The sequence below is a fragment of the Anoplopoma fimbria genome, chromosome 9 (assembly GCF_027596085.1).
Source record: "Anoplopoma fimbria isolate UVic2021 breed Golden Eagle Sablefish chromosome 9, Afim_UVic_2022, whole genome shotgun sequence".
NCBI lineage: Eukaryota > Metazoa > Chordata > Actinopteri > Perciformes > Anoplopomatidae > Anoplopoma > Anoplopoma fimbria.
In genome coordinates this window covers 19,492,150-19,507,901 of record NC_072457.1, presented here as the reverse complement: position 1 = coordinate 19,507,901, position 15,752 = coordinate 19,492,150, and the positions used below count along the sequence as shown (strand labels likewise).

The 15,752-nt window shown below is 41.6% G+C and overlaps 2 protein-coding genes across 2 annotated transcripts; one reads left to right on the top strand and one right to left on the bottom strand.

Annotated features, from left to right (window-relative positions):
• The first annotated feature begins 196 nt into the window (after nucleotides 1–196).
• On the top strand, nucleotides 197–7,694 carry lias (lipoic acid synthetase). The gene is made up of 11 exons (XM_054603609.1): nucleotides 197–446; nucleotides 569–744; nucleotides 1,869–1,962; nucleotides 2,384–2,464; nucleotides 3,107–3,263; nucleotides 3,733–3,790; nucleotides 3,886–4,014; nucleotides 4,833–4,978; nucleotides 5,063–5,133; nucleotides 5,222–5,333; nucleotides 6,457–7,694. The coding sequence occupies exons 1-11, from the start codon at nucleotides 363–365 to the stop codon at nucleotides 6,516–6,518; spliced, it is 1,170 nt and encodes a 389-aa protein (XP_054459584.1). The 5' UTR covers nucleotides 197–362; the 3' UTR covers nucleotides 6,519–7,694.
• Nucleotides 7,402–15,179, bottom strand: ugdh (UDP-glucose 6-dehydrogenase). Its single transcript, XM_054603608.1, has 12 exons — nucleotides 14,930–15,179; nucleotides 12,487–12,648; nucleotides 11,962–12,063; nucleotides 11,549–11,749; nucleotides 11,268–11,465; nucleotides 10,223–10,370; nucleotides 10,027–10,121; nucleotides 9,802–9,932; nucleotides 9,335–9,474; nucleotides 8,448–8,539; nucleotides 8,232–8,342; nucleotides 7,402–8,142 (listed from the first exon to the last, which is right to left on the bottom strand). The coding sequence occupies exons 2-12, from the start codon at nucleotides 12,646–12,648 to the stop codon at nucleotides 8,032–8,034; spliced, it is 1,491 nt and encodes a 496-aa protein (XP_054459583.1). The 5' UTR covers nucleotides 14,930–15,179; the 3' UTR covers nucleotides 7,402–8,031.
• Nucleotides 15,180–15,752: the final 573 nt, after the last annotated feature.

Here is a 15,752-nt window from a genome sequence, read left to right as displayed (position 1 = left end):
TTTTAATTTTAATCTGTTAGAAACATTTCCTCCCCTTTCGCTCGTTTATAAATACCGAAAATACGAGTTTTCGAATTGGAAAAAAAAATCCTTCAATTCAGCTCTCAACATGTTGGGTCTAATTTGCACACGGGACGTTTCCAACCTCTATAGGGCTCACCTTGGTGAATAAAGGTTGGATTATCAATTATCACAAATGAACTTTGGTTTGCACATTGGACCAGCGTTGGAAGCCACCCGTGAACGCACTAAATCGTTGAAACGCAGGATCTTCCCACTCTGTGTGTGCCACCTGAACGCAGCAGCAGACCAGAGCAGTCGAGGCGTGCTGCTGATGACACCTTTAGCTGCTCGCTAAAGTCATGGCGCTGCTCAAACACAGCTGCTGTTTTGCGGGCCGTTTTTCCACAAACCATCTCTGGCTGAGTCCCAGATGCATCCCACATGTGAGTACTATTAACACATATATATTAACACATATATCCACGGTAACCGTCAGCTGTCAGCCTTTGGTGGACGTGTGTTTTGTAACTCAGCCCTGACCTGACCCCGGGGCTTCCCTCTGCAGGGCTACACCAGCAGTCTGACCACTGTGGCCACATCCTCCCCAGACCGGACCGACAGAAAGAAGGAGCTGCTGGGGGACGACGGGCCCGATCTACAGGACTTCATCTCAGGGGAGCTATCGGAGAAAAGCAAATGGGCAGAGTACAGAGGCAACCTGAAGAGAGAGAAGGGAGAGAGGTGAGACACGGGAGACATTGCTGTAAACAGGGGTGAGGACATTGGGAATTCTTAGTTGTCTATTTTATCTGTGAGTGTTATCAGAAGGGTTCGAAGACCAGATCAGACCAAGCCTCTTCTACAAGACTGCAGAAACAGGTCAAGCACAGCTCCATTGTAAAACACTGCTGGGCACTCTGCTTTTACATAGAATCCCTTCTGGACTTTATTGAAGTTCTGGTTTACCAGGAACTGGTAGTGTTGTCGTTGGTAAGAGCACAAACACGTGTCAAGTATTGGTAAACACAAACAAGACTGTAACAGACACAGCAAACAGTGTGTAATATAGGTATTTTGTACTACATAATGATATATGCGTGTATGTACATTGTGTGTCCATCTGCACACTAGGTATTGTTTGTATTGCATTGTTTGATACCCACTTGACCCATAAGTCAAGTATATTTTAAATTTATTTAAATCGAGTATTAAATTAAGTCCATTTAAATCAGAATCGACTTGATAATTTGACTGCTTTTAAGTTGCTCTAGATCTACTAGTGCTGAGCGGTATGGCCAGAATCTTCTATCCTGATATAGGCCATTTCATGTCTCGATATTGATATGCATCTATCAATATATACAGTTTGTTGATCGCATTGAACTGAGCGTTAATGTAAAGTCCCATGTAAAGAGAAAACCAAAATCTGCCAATGATATTCCCTTAAAATATTTTTAACATCAGAATATCTGATGAACAGCTAGCCATACTAGCAATTTTGATGACGCTATGGTGTATGACAATATCTCGATATATGATTCATCGCGATACAAAAGACAACTATTATGTACATACAAGTAGGTTAAAATAGGGTTAACTAGAAAAGCAGCAATGAACAACATACAATATTCAGTAGGACTGCTCTACGTTTAATGAATATACAAGATTTCTGAAACATAAAAAAGAAGTGTCATTGATTTGCCTGATTATTTTTTAGGTAACATTCTAATCTGGTTATTCTATCTAAAAATGTTTTTTTTAAGTTTCTGTATCACAGTGAGGGAGGATTTTATCTACGACTTTACAGAGACGAATCCTCTCTTGCACATTCAGTGAATGTCTCTGCTGATGATTTTTGTGGACAGGCTGCGGCTTCCTCCATGGCTGAAGACGGAGATCCCCATCGGGAAAAACTTCAACCGGCTGAAGAACACACTGAGAGACCTCAACCTGCACACAGTAGGTTTTGCAGACTGGTGACGAGTAAAAGGATCAATCTGCATAAGTGAATGGAGAAACTCGGCAGGGCATTGACATGATATACTTTGGTCCTCCTGCACCCCTTGATGGAAGGGTCACAAAAAATCAATACAATGTTTATTCTATATTTTTAACGAACATCAGATTACAGTCAGTGGGCGGGTTCAAAGGTTTGAACCCAGGCGAGTAGTATTTAGCTAGGAGGAAAATATAGTCAGTCACTCTAATGTCTTGAAACCAATTTGCAAAATAAATGTTTGCTTCGACTGTATTCTTCAAATAGAACATGGGCTGGAGTGATACAGTGAGTTTTACCATGGAGACCAATATGTCTGATCAAGTCCGGTAAACCTGTGTCAGTTCATTTCAGGTCTGTGTGTGTGTGTGTGTTTTTTCTCAGGTGTGTGAGGAGGCCAGGTGTCCTAACATCGGGGAATGCTGGGGAGGAGGAGAATACGCCACAGCCACAGCCACCATCATGGTTCGTCGCCCTTTGGCTTAGTGGTGCAACAGAATTTCACACTGTCCTAAAAAAGTGTCCGCACACTTTTTATGACAAAAACATTCACACTTTTTATGACAAAAATAAGCACACTTTTGACAAAAAAAACCTACTTTTGACATCATATCCTTACATCAAATAAATGTGTACATATCTCCACAGGCTAAGCTTAGCTGCTTTATGAAGTGCTTCCCGTTCCACATAATTCAAAATATGGATGTAAATCCATTATCCACACATTTAATAAACCTACGCTTGGTATATATATCACAAGAGAATGTCTTGTGATATATATATATATATATATGTATGTATGTATGTATGTATGTATGTATGTATGTATATATATATATGTATATATATATATATATATGTATGTATATATATATATATATATATATATATATATATATATATATATATATATATATATATATATATATATATATATATATATATATATACATACATACATACATACATATATATATATATATATATATATATGTATATATGTATATAGAGAGAGAGAGAATATCTTATGATAGCTCTGTGGATAATTTTCCTCCGACATTCGGCACACGTATAACAAAGGTCTTTTTTATCCCTCTTTGTATGTAGCTGATGGGGGACACGTGTACCCGTGGGTGCAGGTTCTGCTCCATAAAGACGGCCCGTCGGCCTCCACCTCTGGACCCAGACGAGCCGTACAATACAGCCAAGGCCATCGCTGCCTGGGGGCTGGACTACGTGGTTCTCACCTCCGTTGACAGAGATGGTAAAGGCTCCCTGACTCGATGCATCTGCGTAATGGTGTGACGTTAAACCGTTGCTGGCAATGAATCTTAATGTTTTATTATTTACTACAACCCACACATACGTGAGCTTTAGTATAAGTCCATCCACATTAAACACGTTGCACAACTCTTTCCAAACACACAGTGCATTTTTCCCCAAATGTTTTGGTTATCATTATCTTAATCAGGATGTAGTTCATTTCTGGTTGCTTTCAATATTGTCTGTCAGTTAGCCACGTGACCTTAAAATTAGCAAAAATACAAGGTTTTAAATACAGTATTAGTCATATTGTCCAAAACTTTTTTTAGAAAATACACGTTTTCTCTTGATAGATTTGAAGAAATACAAATTTTCACTAACTCAAAATAACCAACCGACTTATTAAATGTTAGCCAACAGTAATGTCAATAGTGTTGCCCTGTAAATTCATTTTTCTTTTTCCTTTGCAGATATTGCCGATGGAGGGGCAGATCACTTTGCTAAAACAGTCACCAACCTGAAGGAAAGGTATAAACTCTCATTACTTTTGGATACGTTGGGTGTTTTTATCTTAATAGCAGTGCAAAATGAATAAATAAGCATATTTGTCATCCCCATCTCAGGGACTCTAAGATCCTGGTTGAGTGTCTGACCCCTGATTTTCGCGGCGACTTGGCAGCAGTAGAGAAGATCGCCCTGTCGGGGTTGGATGTGTATGCCCACAACGTGGAGACGGTGCGAGAGCTGCAAAGGTACTGCCTCAGCATATTGCCTCTGTATTTTTACCGGCCTTTTATATATTGACTGTTTTTATTTTTTGAAAGGTTAAAAAAAATGTAGAGTCTAGTCTCTGTTTTCAACATTGATAAATGCCTGAATGCCTTAGATCCTTCAGTATCTTCTGTTCAGACAACAAGCCAAAGAAAAGCAGGTTTTTTGAAGAGATATTTTTGCAGAGGTATAATTTATTAATAATTATTTTTGTCCTACAATGATATGCAAGAGCAATTTAAAATGTGCCATACTAAGCTGTTATCTAGCAAAATTTTAAAGTTCCCAAACACATTCTAAATAATAATTTATTTCGCTTATTATTTAAATAAGTAATAAATCATTATTTGAATAATAATAATATTAATAATAATAAATATTTTTTAAATGTTAATTTATTTCGATTATTATTGTAAAAAGTAATAAATCATTATTTAGATAATAATAATACATATTATTTAAATAATAATAATAAAAATAATTCATTTAAATTAATATAATATATACACACGTCCAGCTTGTATTATATATTTTTAAAAATACGTTGGCTGGTTGTTTAACCACCTTTATACAGCTCTGCCACAAGAGGGAAAACAGTCATTAACAGAGGACATTTATACACACACTGACCAGCAGGGGGCAGAACAGATCCATTTCTGTTAGTAGAAATAGTGTAGAAGTGTAAACAAAGGGAAGACCTACTGTGGAAGTTTAATTATTAATAGTAATCTGGTTGTATATTAACCCTTTTTTATTATTTAAATTGCTCACGATGTCCATCTGTCCCATCTGTCGGTAGGTTTGTCCGTGACCCCAGAGCGAACATTGACCAGTCTCTGAGTGTCCTGAGGCACGTTAAAAAGGTCAAACCCAACTTGCTCACCAAGACTTCCATCATGCTGGGTCTGGGCGAGACGGACCAACAGATACTCAACACCTTGACCGGTGTGTACTCATAGATGTAGTTCCAAAAATTCTGTTGCAAAGCGCAACAATTTCCTAAACCGCTCTGTTCTGGTGATGTTGCAGAGTTGCGAGAGGCCGGAGTGGACTGTCTAACACTGGGCCAGTACATGCAACCCACTAAACGCCACCTAAAAGTAAGCACATTACACTTTGCCCATTTACCACTGCAAGAAAAATGCTCATGTGGTTAAGTTAAAGCACTCAATGTGTGTTTGGGTTTAGGTGGAGGAATACGTCACTCCAGAGAGGTTCGCCCACTGGGAGAAAGTCGGTAATGAAATGGGCTTCGTCTACACAGCCAGCGGGCCTCTGGTTCGATCCTCCTACAAAGCAGGTGAGAAACATGATCCATCTTGCACAGTTCATGGACGGCCCATTTTACTCTGGTGACATAAAGGATGACTTTATTTAATGCTCAGAAATATAAAGTACTATAAAGTGTCTCTTAAAGGGTATTAAAAAAGACTAATAACACCCACTGCGAGCTGCAACTCTTGAAGTTATGCAAGTCATGTTCTGGTCCATTTAACATTAACAATGCAGCTTTGCGTTTGAAGAGGCAATGCAATAAAAAAAATAAAAAAACTCCAGTCAGTAAGTTTTTAGAGCTCCCGTTCATTGATTAGAGCCTGCCTTCCCTTTCATTAGTCAACAATGTCCAACACACATTTGAAACCCATGTTGAATCACATACTTTAAACCTTTGCTGGCTTAACAAGCTAGCAAGTACTTCAACTGAACCAAAACCTGCTAACTGATTTAACTTTATTCGACCTGACGTCCAACCCGCGTGCCCCGACACGTGACTTGACTTGGGTTGGTGTTCACAGTGTTTACACAACATACGCCCGTCCATTAACTACCATTGGAATGTTAATATGAACCTGAATGTAACTTAGCACTGGCAGATGGGAATGTTTTTAGGGAGCGCTGATGAGATATCCAAGTAGTTCATTCTCAACGAAAGGAAATTAGGAAAATGTTGAAATAATCCTTTTATTTCACATATGCTTTCAATGACTGATAAATTGGTCAACTGTTTTCCAGGATGCCCGGGAATCCTTTTTAAAGGGTAAAGTCACCCAAAGTAGGGGGAAAATATATTTTCTCACTTACCTTTATTGGTATCTATTTTGAACTTTAAGATCTCAAAACATCTCCAATAAAAACAAAAATAATGACGATTTATTTTTGTAATTTTGGTGAATTTATCCTTTAAATTCTAATGCAAAGATCAAGACTTTAGTTTGCTCTTTTTAAGCAAATGACAATCATGTAAAACCAAAATAGGTTCTGGTCACTGCTTGCATCCAACTAGTGCTGGTTTGAAACCAGCATAAATAATATTAATATAAAACCTAATCGATAGCAAGGCTAATGTATTTGTTCATTAGGTTCAGAGTGTGTATATATATATATATATATATATATTTCTAATCAGTTTCTTCTCTTAACAGGCGAGTTCTTCCTGAAGAATCTACTGGAGAAGAGAAAAGCAGAAGTCACCATAGCTGAATGAAAAGCACAGAAGCAGTAGCTTCTAGAGGCTGTCTCCCTTTAGTCTCGTCCCTAGCTACAACTAAACACATTCACAGTGACAGCTTTACTCCTGCCGTACCATAATGCATCATTGTAAACTGCAGCACAGGAAACACTTAACATTACATGATTAGTATCAACAGCAAAAAAAGAAAGAAGGCAGGTGACATTAAGGAGACCTCATGTAAGTACAGGGATCATTCAGTTTCTTTTCGAGGCCCTTGTCCTCCCCTGTTCACCTGTAGCAACTCGGAGGAACAACGTTTCAGGGAGAGGAGATCAAAGCGATCAAGCAGGGGTTAAAGGCCTGCAGGTTTGTAGATAAACTGGGTGTGGAGCAGAAAATATACAACCTGGTGTTAGCAGGGGCTGTAATTTGCAATCTCTGCACCACAGGAGGCCCCTAAATCACATTCACATGAACTCCCTCCCCTCAGGGGCCCTGGACTGCAGGTTAGAGGTACTGATCCCTGACCGCTAGCTCTGTTTATGAACTCTTTGATGTCTGCTGGTTCAGGACGGATTCAATGAAGTGTTAGAGGGTTTTTTTTTTTTTTTTTTTTGGACTGAGGGTTCCTGCAGCGGCTACATGATAGAATAATTGAAGAAAAAGTTAAATTGGGGCCTCAAATTGTGCTTACATAAGGTACAGAAGTACAAGGAGGGAGGTACTTGTATCTGATAAAGAGACAATTTTTTTTACGCAAAATCAATTTCAACCTTTGACTTGGACAAGAAAGTTGTGTGCTTATTTTCTGCAAAGATTGTTGGCACAGAACAAATCTTTAAAATGTACATTTGTATTTGAGGAATTAAAATGAATCAGTGGACATTTGCTGGTTTTTCATTTTTGTGTCACTTTATTTTTTGGAGTTGGAATAATAAACAGGAAATAGGACACCCGTCACATTTTATTGCATCGCCGTTTTGTATTATGAAGTCACTTATACAGAGGACAAACACTGACTGACATACAGTGTAATGATTTATAAAAATATTTTTTTAAAACCGTATAAAAATTTGTTTTGCAATTAAGCAACAATACTTGATTTAAAAAGTGATACTGTAAGAAAGAAGACTCTGGCTAATAGTATACAATTCAAATCGGAGGTGCATGTATGACTTCATCTGAATTGTTCGGTTAAAAAAAAGAAAATGCTGTTTGAGATTTTCTTCCAATAACTTGATCACATTCACAAAGCTTTGGCCTGAAGGCTTTACTTTTTCCTCTCAGACCTACTTCAGGGCAGCAGTAACTCACGCTGCTCTGGCCCTTTTGATCCTTAGGCGTGTACCAACCACAGAGTGGGCTTGGGCCTGAATTAATTGTTTCCCCAGCAATAAAACGGTTGAGAGAGGAATGGTGTGTGTGTGTGTGTGTGTGTGTGTGTGTGTGTGTGTGTGTGTGTGTGTGTGTGTGTGTGTGTGTGTGTGTGTGTGTGTGTGTGTGTGTGTGTGTGTGTGTGTGTGTGTGTGTGTGTGTGTGTGTGTGTCTAGACTTTGGCTTTCTTGGCCGGAGGTTCGCTGGCAGCGATGCGAGGGCCGACGGCTGCCGGGGTGTAGGGGATTCGTGTCGCCGTCACTTTCTTACCGATGGTCTCGATCTGCGGACAGAAAAAAGGAGCGGCTTTGGTTTTCATTTTGTGCGTGCCGCGTCGCGGTGCAAGCGTGGCGTGTTTTCTCGTCCTCTCACCTGGAAGCCGATGTTCTGGAGGTGAGAGTGGAGGTGGTCCAGCACTCTGCGGCCGTCGAATATGAAGGCCGGCTTCAGCATCTTCTTGTAGATCTTCTCGTAGTCCAGCTCCTGTGGTGGAATTAAAGGGGGCATAAGAACTCAAAGGTCTTTTTTTTCCCCTACAAAATGAAGCAATTTATAAGATGGGAGAAAAAACAATGTGTGGTTTGTGACCTTAAACATGTCCCATTCGGTGCAGATGACCAGTGCATGTGCACCCTGGCAGGCCTCAAAAGGGTCAGAGGTCACAGTCACCAGCTCGGACACTAAGGGGAAAAAAAAATAATAAGGGTTCGTCAGTGAGGCGTCACAGGTTCTTTCCTCGGCTGGAGCGCAGCATTCGGAAGAAACAACTGAATGGTTTTATCTCTAAAAACATTCAAAACGAACCATTCAGCTGAGTGTCTATTCAAAGTATCAGGAACAACATTTTCTTCTTCAAATGAGGTACCAATGAATAAGCAAAGAAGAAAATGCCAAATATAGAATAGCTTCTAAGGCTTTTTTTCAATTTCTACACCATATTAAAAAAATTGCTAAACAGTCAAAACCCAAAGAAGTAAAATCTACCATCCTAGATGGCGAATATATCAGATTTGATATTGCACATAATAACTTTATGCAACACCACCAAGAATCATCCTGTTTACCCCTTACATTTTGAGAATTGTGTACATTTTGGATTTGCACTTTATTGATATTTCTTATATACACACTTTCTACTTTGTACTGCAAATACTACTTAACAATTTATGTTTTTTTAACCTTTTAACTTTATTGAGCAATTAATAACCATCACAGGAGCTGAAACCAGTGATATTATGGCATTTTTTCCCCTAAAAATTACTTTAAACAATAATTATCAAAGTATTTGACAAGAGTTTTAGTGTGGGTGGTACCGGAAGCAGCCTTAGAGACACTGCCAATGTATTCACAACTTTTAATTACAGCCTTTACTGCACATCCCACTGCACCCCCCTCTTCCTCTCTCTGTCTTTCTCCCCTCATTCCCAGAGTGCACTCTGCTGTATCTTATGTAATAAAGGTAAGTAAACACACACCTCTCTCAGGGTTGTCTTCTGAGATGTGTGGCTGGGAGAGGTCATGAATGATTTGTTCCTTGAGGACTTTGGGGTCGTAGATGAACAGCTTGGCTCCCTCATCCATCAGATACTTGGAGATGTAGATGCTGGATGACTCCCTAGAGTTGCACACACACACACACACACACACACACACACACACACACACACACACACACACACACACACACACACACACACACACACACACACACACACACACACACACACACACACACACACAGGGGTCAACTCCAATCAGGGCCACAGTTCACCTAAGTATGTTGGCAGGTGATCATGTAGAGTAAAGTGTAATCAAACAAACAATCCTGGGTTAATGAATAATGCAACAAAGCTGTTGGAAAATAAATGCAAAAGAAAATCAAAGGACTGGGAGGCTACAAATGTCTACAAGGGTGTGAGAAAAGGAATGGAATGAGACTCACCTTGTGTCGCCGGTGTCTTTTTTGAAGGAGAAGCCCAGCAGAGCGATCTTTTTCCCGGTGACGGTGTTGAAGAGGCAGTCGATGATCCTGCAGGCAAACCGCCGCCTTTGGTACTCATTCATGTCGATCACCTGAGAACATCACGAACACATCAAAGAATAAGGAGAAATCGGCAAGGAGATGCCTTCAGAGAAAAAATAAAAAATGGCTAGATGTAGTTCTCACCTGCTGCCAGTAGGAGGCTACCTCAGGCAGGTTGAGGGCCTCGCACAGGTAAACCAAATTCAGCACGTCCTTCTGGAAACAGCTTCCACCAAAACCTGACCGGGTTGTTAGGAGAAGGCGACGCTTAATCTGTGTTTAAATTTACAAAACTTTACGTGGAAGCTCAGGTTTGAAATCTTTTGCACATGCTTCTTACCGATGCTGGCTTTGAGAAACTTGCTGCCTATCCTCTGGTCCATCCCGATGGCTTTGGCGACCTCCTCCACGTCGGCCCCGGTGGCCTCACAGAGGGCGCTGATGCTGTTGATGCTGCTGATCCGCTGTGCCAGGAATGCATTGGCTGCCTACACGAGCACACACACACCGTTTTTTGTTTTTTTTAAACAATTTCAATTAGTCGCAAAAAAATGAATCGGCAGCTTTACCTATTAACCGATTGTTTTAGTCCGACGTCGTTTGAAAATGGCAAACGTTCGCTGATTCAAACATCTCTAGTGTGAGTTTGCTAATTCTTTTTTGTCATTTAAGATAGTAAACCCGATATCTATAGCATCTATAGAATCTATAGCCCAACAGTTTTTCAGGCCAATATGGTTATAAATATTTATAAAGTCCATCCATCTTCCGTAACCGTTTATCCAGTTAAGGGTCGCAGGGGTGCTGGAGCCGAGTCAGCTGTCAATGGGCGAAGGCAGGGTACACCCTGGACAGGTCGCCAGCCTATCACAGGGCTGACACATAGAGACAGACAACCATTCACGCTCACATTCACACCTACGGGCAATTTCAGAGTCATCAATTAACCTAACCTGCATGTCTTTGGACTGTGGGAGGAAGCCGGAGAACCCGGAGAGAACCCACGCTGACACGGGGAGAACATGCAAACTCCACACAGAAGGTTGTCTGGCCCGGGAATTGAACCCGGGCCCCTCTTGCTGTGAGGCGACAGTGCTAACCACTACACCACCGTGCAGCCCTATTTATTTATTTATAAAGTCTGATTTCTTAAAAACATAAACACATACGATTAACAACAATCTTGATGCAGATGCTTTAAGATTTGTTTTGCAGCCAAGACAAAACATATTGAGTGAGGAATTTGACAGTGTATTATACGATTTGTCAGTGCTTTCTTTCTGACAATTTATCAGTATAGTTCTCTTTTATACCATAAGAGAACTAGGCAAATTAAATAAAAACGAAACAATGAAAATAAAAGTGAGTCGCCGCCGTTCGCTCACCAGTTTGGACAGCTCAGATGACCACGTGTTGGTGGTGATGATGCGATCTTTGGAGACCCAGTGCTCATAGACGGCACACAGCGCTCGGATCGCCCTTTGACCTTCGGCCGTTTCGTCTCCGCCTATCAGGACGCGGTCCGGCTCCTTCAGATCCCGCACCGCTGTTCCCTCCGCAAGGAATTCTGGGTTGGACAGCACCTACAGCAGCGGCGGCAGACTAACTTCAGACACTCGCAGAACAACGGATGTAAAGAGTTTCATTCTTACACAACATTACACACTTGTAGGTTGAGGCTGGGCTTGGTGTTGGCATCGAATATCCGTCTGATGCTCTCGGCAGCTCGGACCGGGACCGTGCTCTTCTCTGTGACAATCTTGTAGCCGTCGGACACCTCCACAATCCGCCGAGCGCACGCCTCAATGAACTTCAGGTCGGCCGCACGACCCTTCCCCATCCCGTAAGTCTTGGTCGGGGTGTTGACCTGTCCAATGAATTCACGCATGTGTCAGAAATGTCCTATTTACTCCAGCAGCTGGTCAAACTGTGTGTGTGTGTGTGTGTGTGTGTGTGTGTGTGTGTGTGTGTGTGTGTGTGTGTGTGTGTGTGTGTGTGTGTGTGTGTGTGTGTGTGTGTGTGTGTGTGTGTGTGTGTGGGTGTGTGGGTGGGGGGGGGGACGACGACTGATGGACTCACAGAGATGAAGACAAGATCCGCGTCCCTGATGGCTGAGTCTATGTCCGTAGAGAAAAACAGATTTCTCCCCCTGCATGATTCAACCACATCTTTCAGACCCGGCTGGTGTGGGAGGAAGTGGGAAAAACGAGACGGGGCGGGTGTGTCAGTGAATGCGTAGGACAAACATGGCAGAAACAGTTACAAATGTAATACAAGCTCTCAACGGCCACTCATTAACTGCCCTTTATGCTAGTCATGATGATGTAATACCTTGTGGTCTTCGCTGACGTACAGAGATTGCAACACAGGGCAGTCTGGAACGAATTGATGTTTCATTGCTCCCATGCTGGAGCAATATTTGACAAAAAGACATTGGCTGGAACCGTTGCCTAGCTGCATCTACTTTATCAACACTGTGATTAACTTATACTAATATATATGGATCTATAAAGTGAGGTAATACTGGAGGGGAAAAGGCACTAATAAAATATGTCCTTGAGTCCTCAGCTCAGCTTCCATTGGATAACTACATTGATATGATACCTCATATATGGGCAGGGTGTCCGAGTTCCAGGCTTTGATGCGGGACTCGTTGACGTCCACGACGGTCACCGTGATCTCCGGACACATGTGCGCGATCACGCTGCACGTCGGGCCTCCTACGTACCCAGCACCAATGCAACAGATCCTCTTTATCTGAAACATCTGCAAATGTAGAGAAAGGGGAGGATATGGAAAAGAAAATATGAAGCATAAACTTCTTACTACACAGTTACATTACATTACATTACAGTCATTTAGCAGACGCTTTTATCCAAAGCGACTTACAATAAGTGTATTCCGGTCTTAAATAACTTTCTGAATGTCACTTTCCCTTATTCGTTTACCTACTGTTTCACATCAGTTTACACCTACATGTTCACCTGCATGATCTTCTTTATCTCATTTTATACATATTTAATTAGCATTGTTGGTGGCAGCAGGAGAGTTAGGAATTACAATGCCAACGACTGTTTTTAATGTCATTTTTGTACATACGTTAAATAAAGAACCATCATTTGAATTATAGCCCACCGATAGGGGTTTTCTGAGGACAGAACTGATATCTATATTAGAGAGTTTAAAAAAATCCAATAATGATACAAGGATAGACATTTCAAATGCTTGATGCTTTAGAGTTTTGGGGATTTCGTAAAAATCTGTATGGCCAACATATACAGATAAACTCGGCAGTCTTTACATTTTACTTTTACAGGATGAATGTCATGGAGTAATTTGCTCTTAAAAGCGAGACTTGGTTTCTTTTGATATAATAATTAGGTTCTCATTTTTTTCATATTCCTGCTCAAATCCATAAAAACATAGTCCCCCAAATCAATTTGCAAAGACTTTACAATTGGTTAACTAATCATTTAGTCGATCCACCCCAAAAAGTATTACTATTCTATTCTCCTATTCTGAATAATGAGGTTTTTCTTATGCGACAGTTGGGCTTTGAATTGTTGGTGGATCAAAATCAATCAAATAAGCATCAGATGAAGCATCTCCATTCATCTGTCCACACACTGGATGTGTGTGTCTCTGTCCACACTCTGAATGTGTCTGTCTCTGTCCACACACTGAATGTGTGTGTCTCTGTCCACACACTGAATGTGTGTGTCTCTGTCCAACACACTGAATGTGTCTGTCTCTGTCCACACACTGAATGTGTGTGTCTCTGTCTGTCTCTGTCCACACACTGAATGTGTGTGTCTCTGTCTGTCTCTGTCCAACACTCTGAATGTGTGTCCAACACACTGGATGTCTCTGTCCAACACTCTGAATGTGTGTGTCTCTGTCTGTCTCTGTCCACACACTGAATGCGTCTGTCTCTGTCCAACACACTGGATGTGTCTGTCTCTGTCTGTCTCTGTCCACACACTGAATGTGTCTGTCTCTGTGTGTCTCTGTCCAACACTCTGAATGTGTCTGTCTCTGTCCACACACTGAATGTGTCTGTCTCTGTCCACACACTGGATGTGTCTGTCTCTGTCTGTCTCTGTCCAACACACTGAATGTGTCTGTCTCTGTCCAACACACTGAATGTGTCTGTCTCTGTCTGTCTCTGTCCAACACTCTGAATGTGTGTGTCTCTGTCCACACACTGAATGTGTCTGTCTCTGTCCAACACTCTGAATGTGTGTGTGTCTCTGTCCAACACACTGAATGTGTCTGTCTCTGTCCACACACTGGATGTGTCTGTCTCTGTCTGTCTCTGTCCAACACTCTGAATGTGTGTGTCTCTGTCTGTCTCTGTCCACACACTGAATGCGTCTGTCTCTGTCCAACACTCTGAATGTGTGTGTCTCTGTCTGTCTCTGTCCAACACACTGAATGTGTGTGTCTCTGTCCACACACTGAATGTGTCTGTCTCTGTCCAACACTCTGAATGTGTGTGTCTCTGTCTGTCTCTGTCCACACACTGAATGTGTCTGTCTCTGTCCAACACACTGAATGTGTCTGTCTCTGTCCAACACACTGAATGTGTCTGTCTCTGTCCAACACACTGAATGTGTCTGTCTCTGTCCAACACACTGAATGTGTCTGTCTCTGTCCAACACACTGAATGTGTCTGTCTCTGTCCAACACTCTGAATGTGTGTGTCTCTGTCCAACACACTCTGTCTCTGTCCGTCTCTGTCCACACCCTGATCATCAGGTCACTAGTGTCTCACTCCCTCAGCAGAGCTCCAGTACCAGCCGCACCGTTACAGCCTGCTGGGGGATAAAGAGCCTTTCATTGCGGCTCAGCCACGTCGGACGGACGTGAACTCTGACCTTTCCTCCCAGATAACCCACAGTTAGGTCCGTTCACGTCCCTACTCCTGCTTTGAGGGTCACATTACGCACATTACGCACATACACCACCGTAGTTACGCTGGTTCCCTCTCCTGAACACTCTGAACTCATGAATGAGCGTCGGTGTTAGCTCGCTGACGTCACGTTACCTTTGCCAACTCGACGGTCGATCGACTTCAGGAATGCGCAGATGGCGGTGACCGTTAGATGTGTCGAAACTGCCGTCCGTTCCGTTCCGTTCCGTTCCGCTCCAAACGATGGATGTCTTCAACCGACACTCACACTCACACCAGCACGGTTCCGCTCTCAGCCGCTGCACTGCCTCGTTAACCCGAGACTGAGGCTCTTAAGGAGGGACGACGCTCCCACCTCAGCCGGCAGGACTCTCAGCAGCGCAGGGACGCTTCCGGTGTGGTGTTTCAGAGTAAAAGCACCGAGATATATGTTCTGAATCCATTAATACACTATAGGAACATGAGTCAGTATAACACAAAACATTTGGTGGAGGAAGTTTACTTTAGTAAAAGCACTTATACCACACCAAAAATATAAGTAAAAACCCTGCATTGAAAATGTAACTTAAGTAAAACCGTGTACAAATGTATTCAAAGGAAAAAAATAATAAATAATACTTATCAAACGTTTATTATCATTGTTCCATCATCTATAAAGATATATATTTTTTATATTACAAAACATGAAAGATATTCCATGTTTGCAGGATTTATTGCTCATTTATTACTCATATATGATAGATGTGGGAGAGTCTTTCATTGGATTAATGAGTAGGAGCAGAGCTAACAGCAGGCCATCAATACATCCCATCACAGCTCTCATTCATTAAGACAATTGGATTCCACTGTGTCTGAGTGTAAAGTACAAAATGCTTCTCTCTGTAGAAATCCCTTAAATGTGTCACACTCATGAGTTTATTGTGTTGTTGCATCACTAAAAACACCCTTAAAGACTACT

Bases quoted from the DNA above. Each gene is read 5' to 3' on its own strand.
- lias (XM_054603609.1), top strand. From the start codon at position 363: ATGGCGCTGCTCAAACACAGCTGCTGTTTTGCGGGCCGTTTTTCCACA. The intron at 3,264-3,732 runs GTAAAGGCTCCC...TTTCCTTTGCAG, and splicing joins CACCTCCGTTGACAGAGATG to ATATTGCCGATGGAGGGGCA. The intron at 3,791-3,885 runs GTATAAACTCTC...TCCCCATCTCAG, and splicing joins GTCACCAACCTGAAGGAAAG to GGACTCTAAGATCCTGGTTG.
- ugdh (XM_054603608.1), bottom strand. From the start codon at position 12,648: ATGTTTCAGATAAAGAGGATCTGTTGCATTGGTGCTGGGTACGTAGGA. The intron at 12,064-12,486 runs GTATCATATCAA...CTCCCACACCAG, and splicing joins ACACCCTGCCCATATATGAG to CCGGGTCTGAAAGATGTGGT. The intron at 8,143-8,231 runs GTGAGAGGACGA...TTCTGTCCGCAG, and splicing joins TCCAGAACATCGGCTTCCAG to ATCGAGACCATCGGTAAGAA.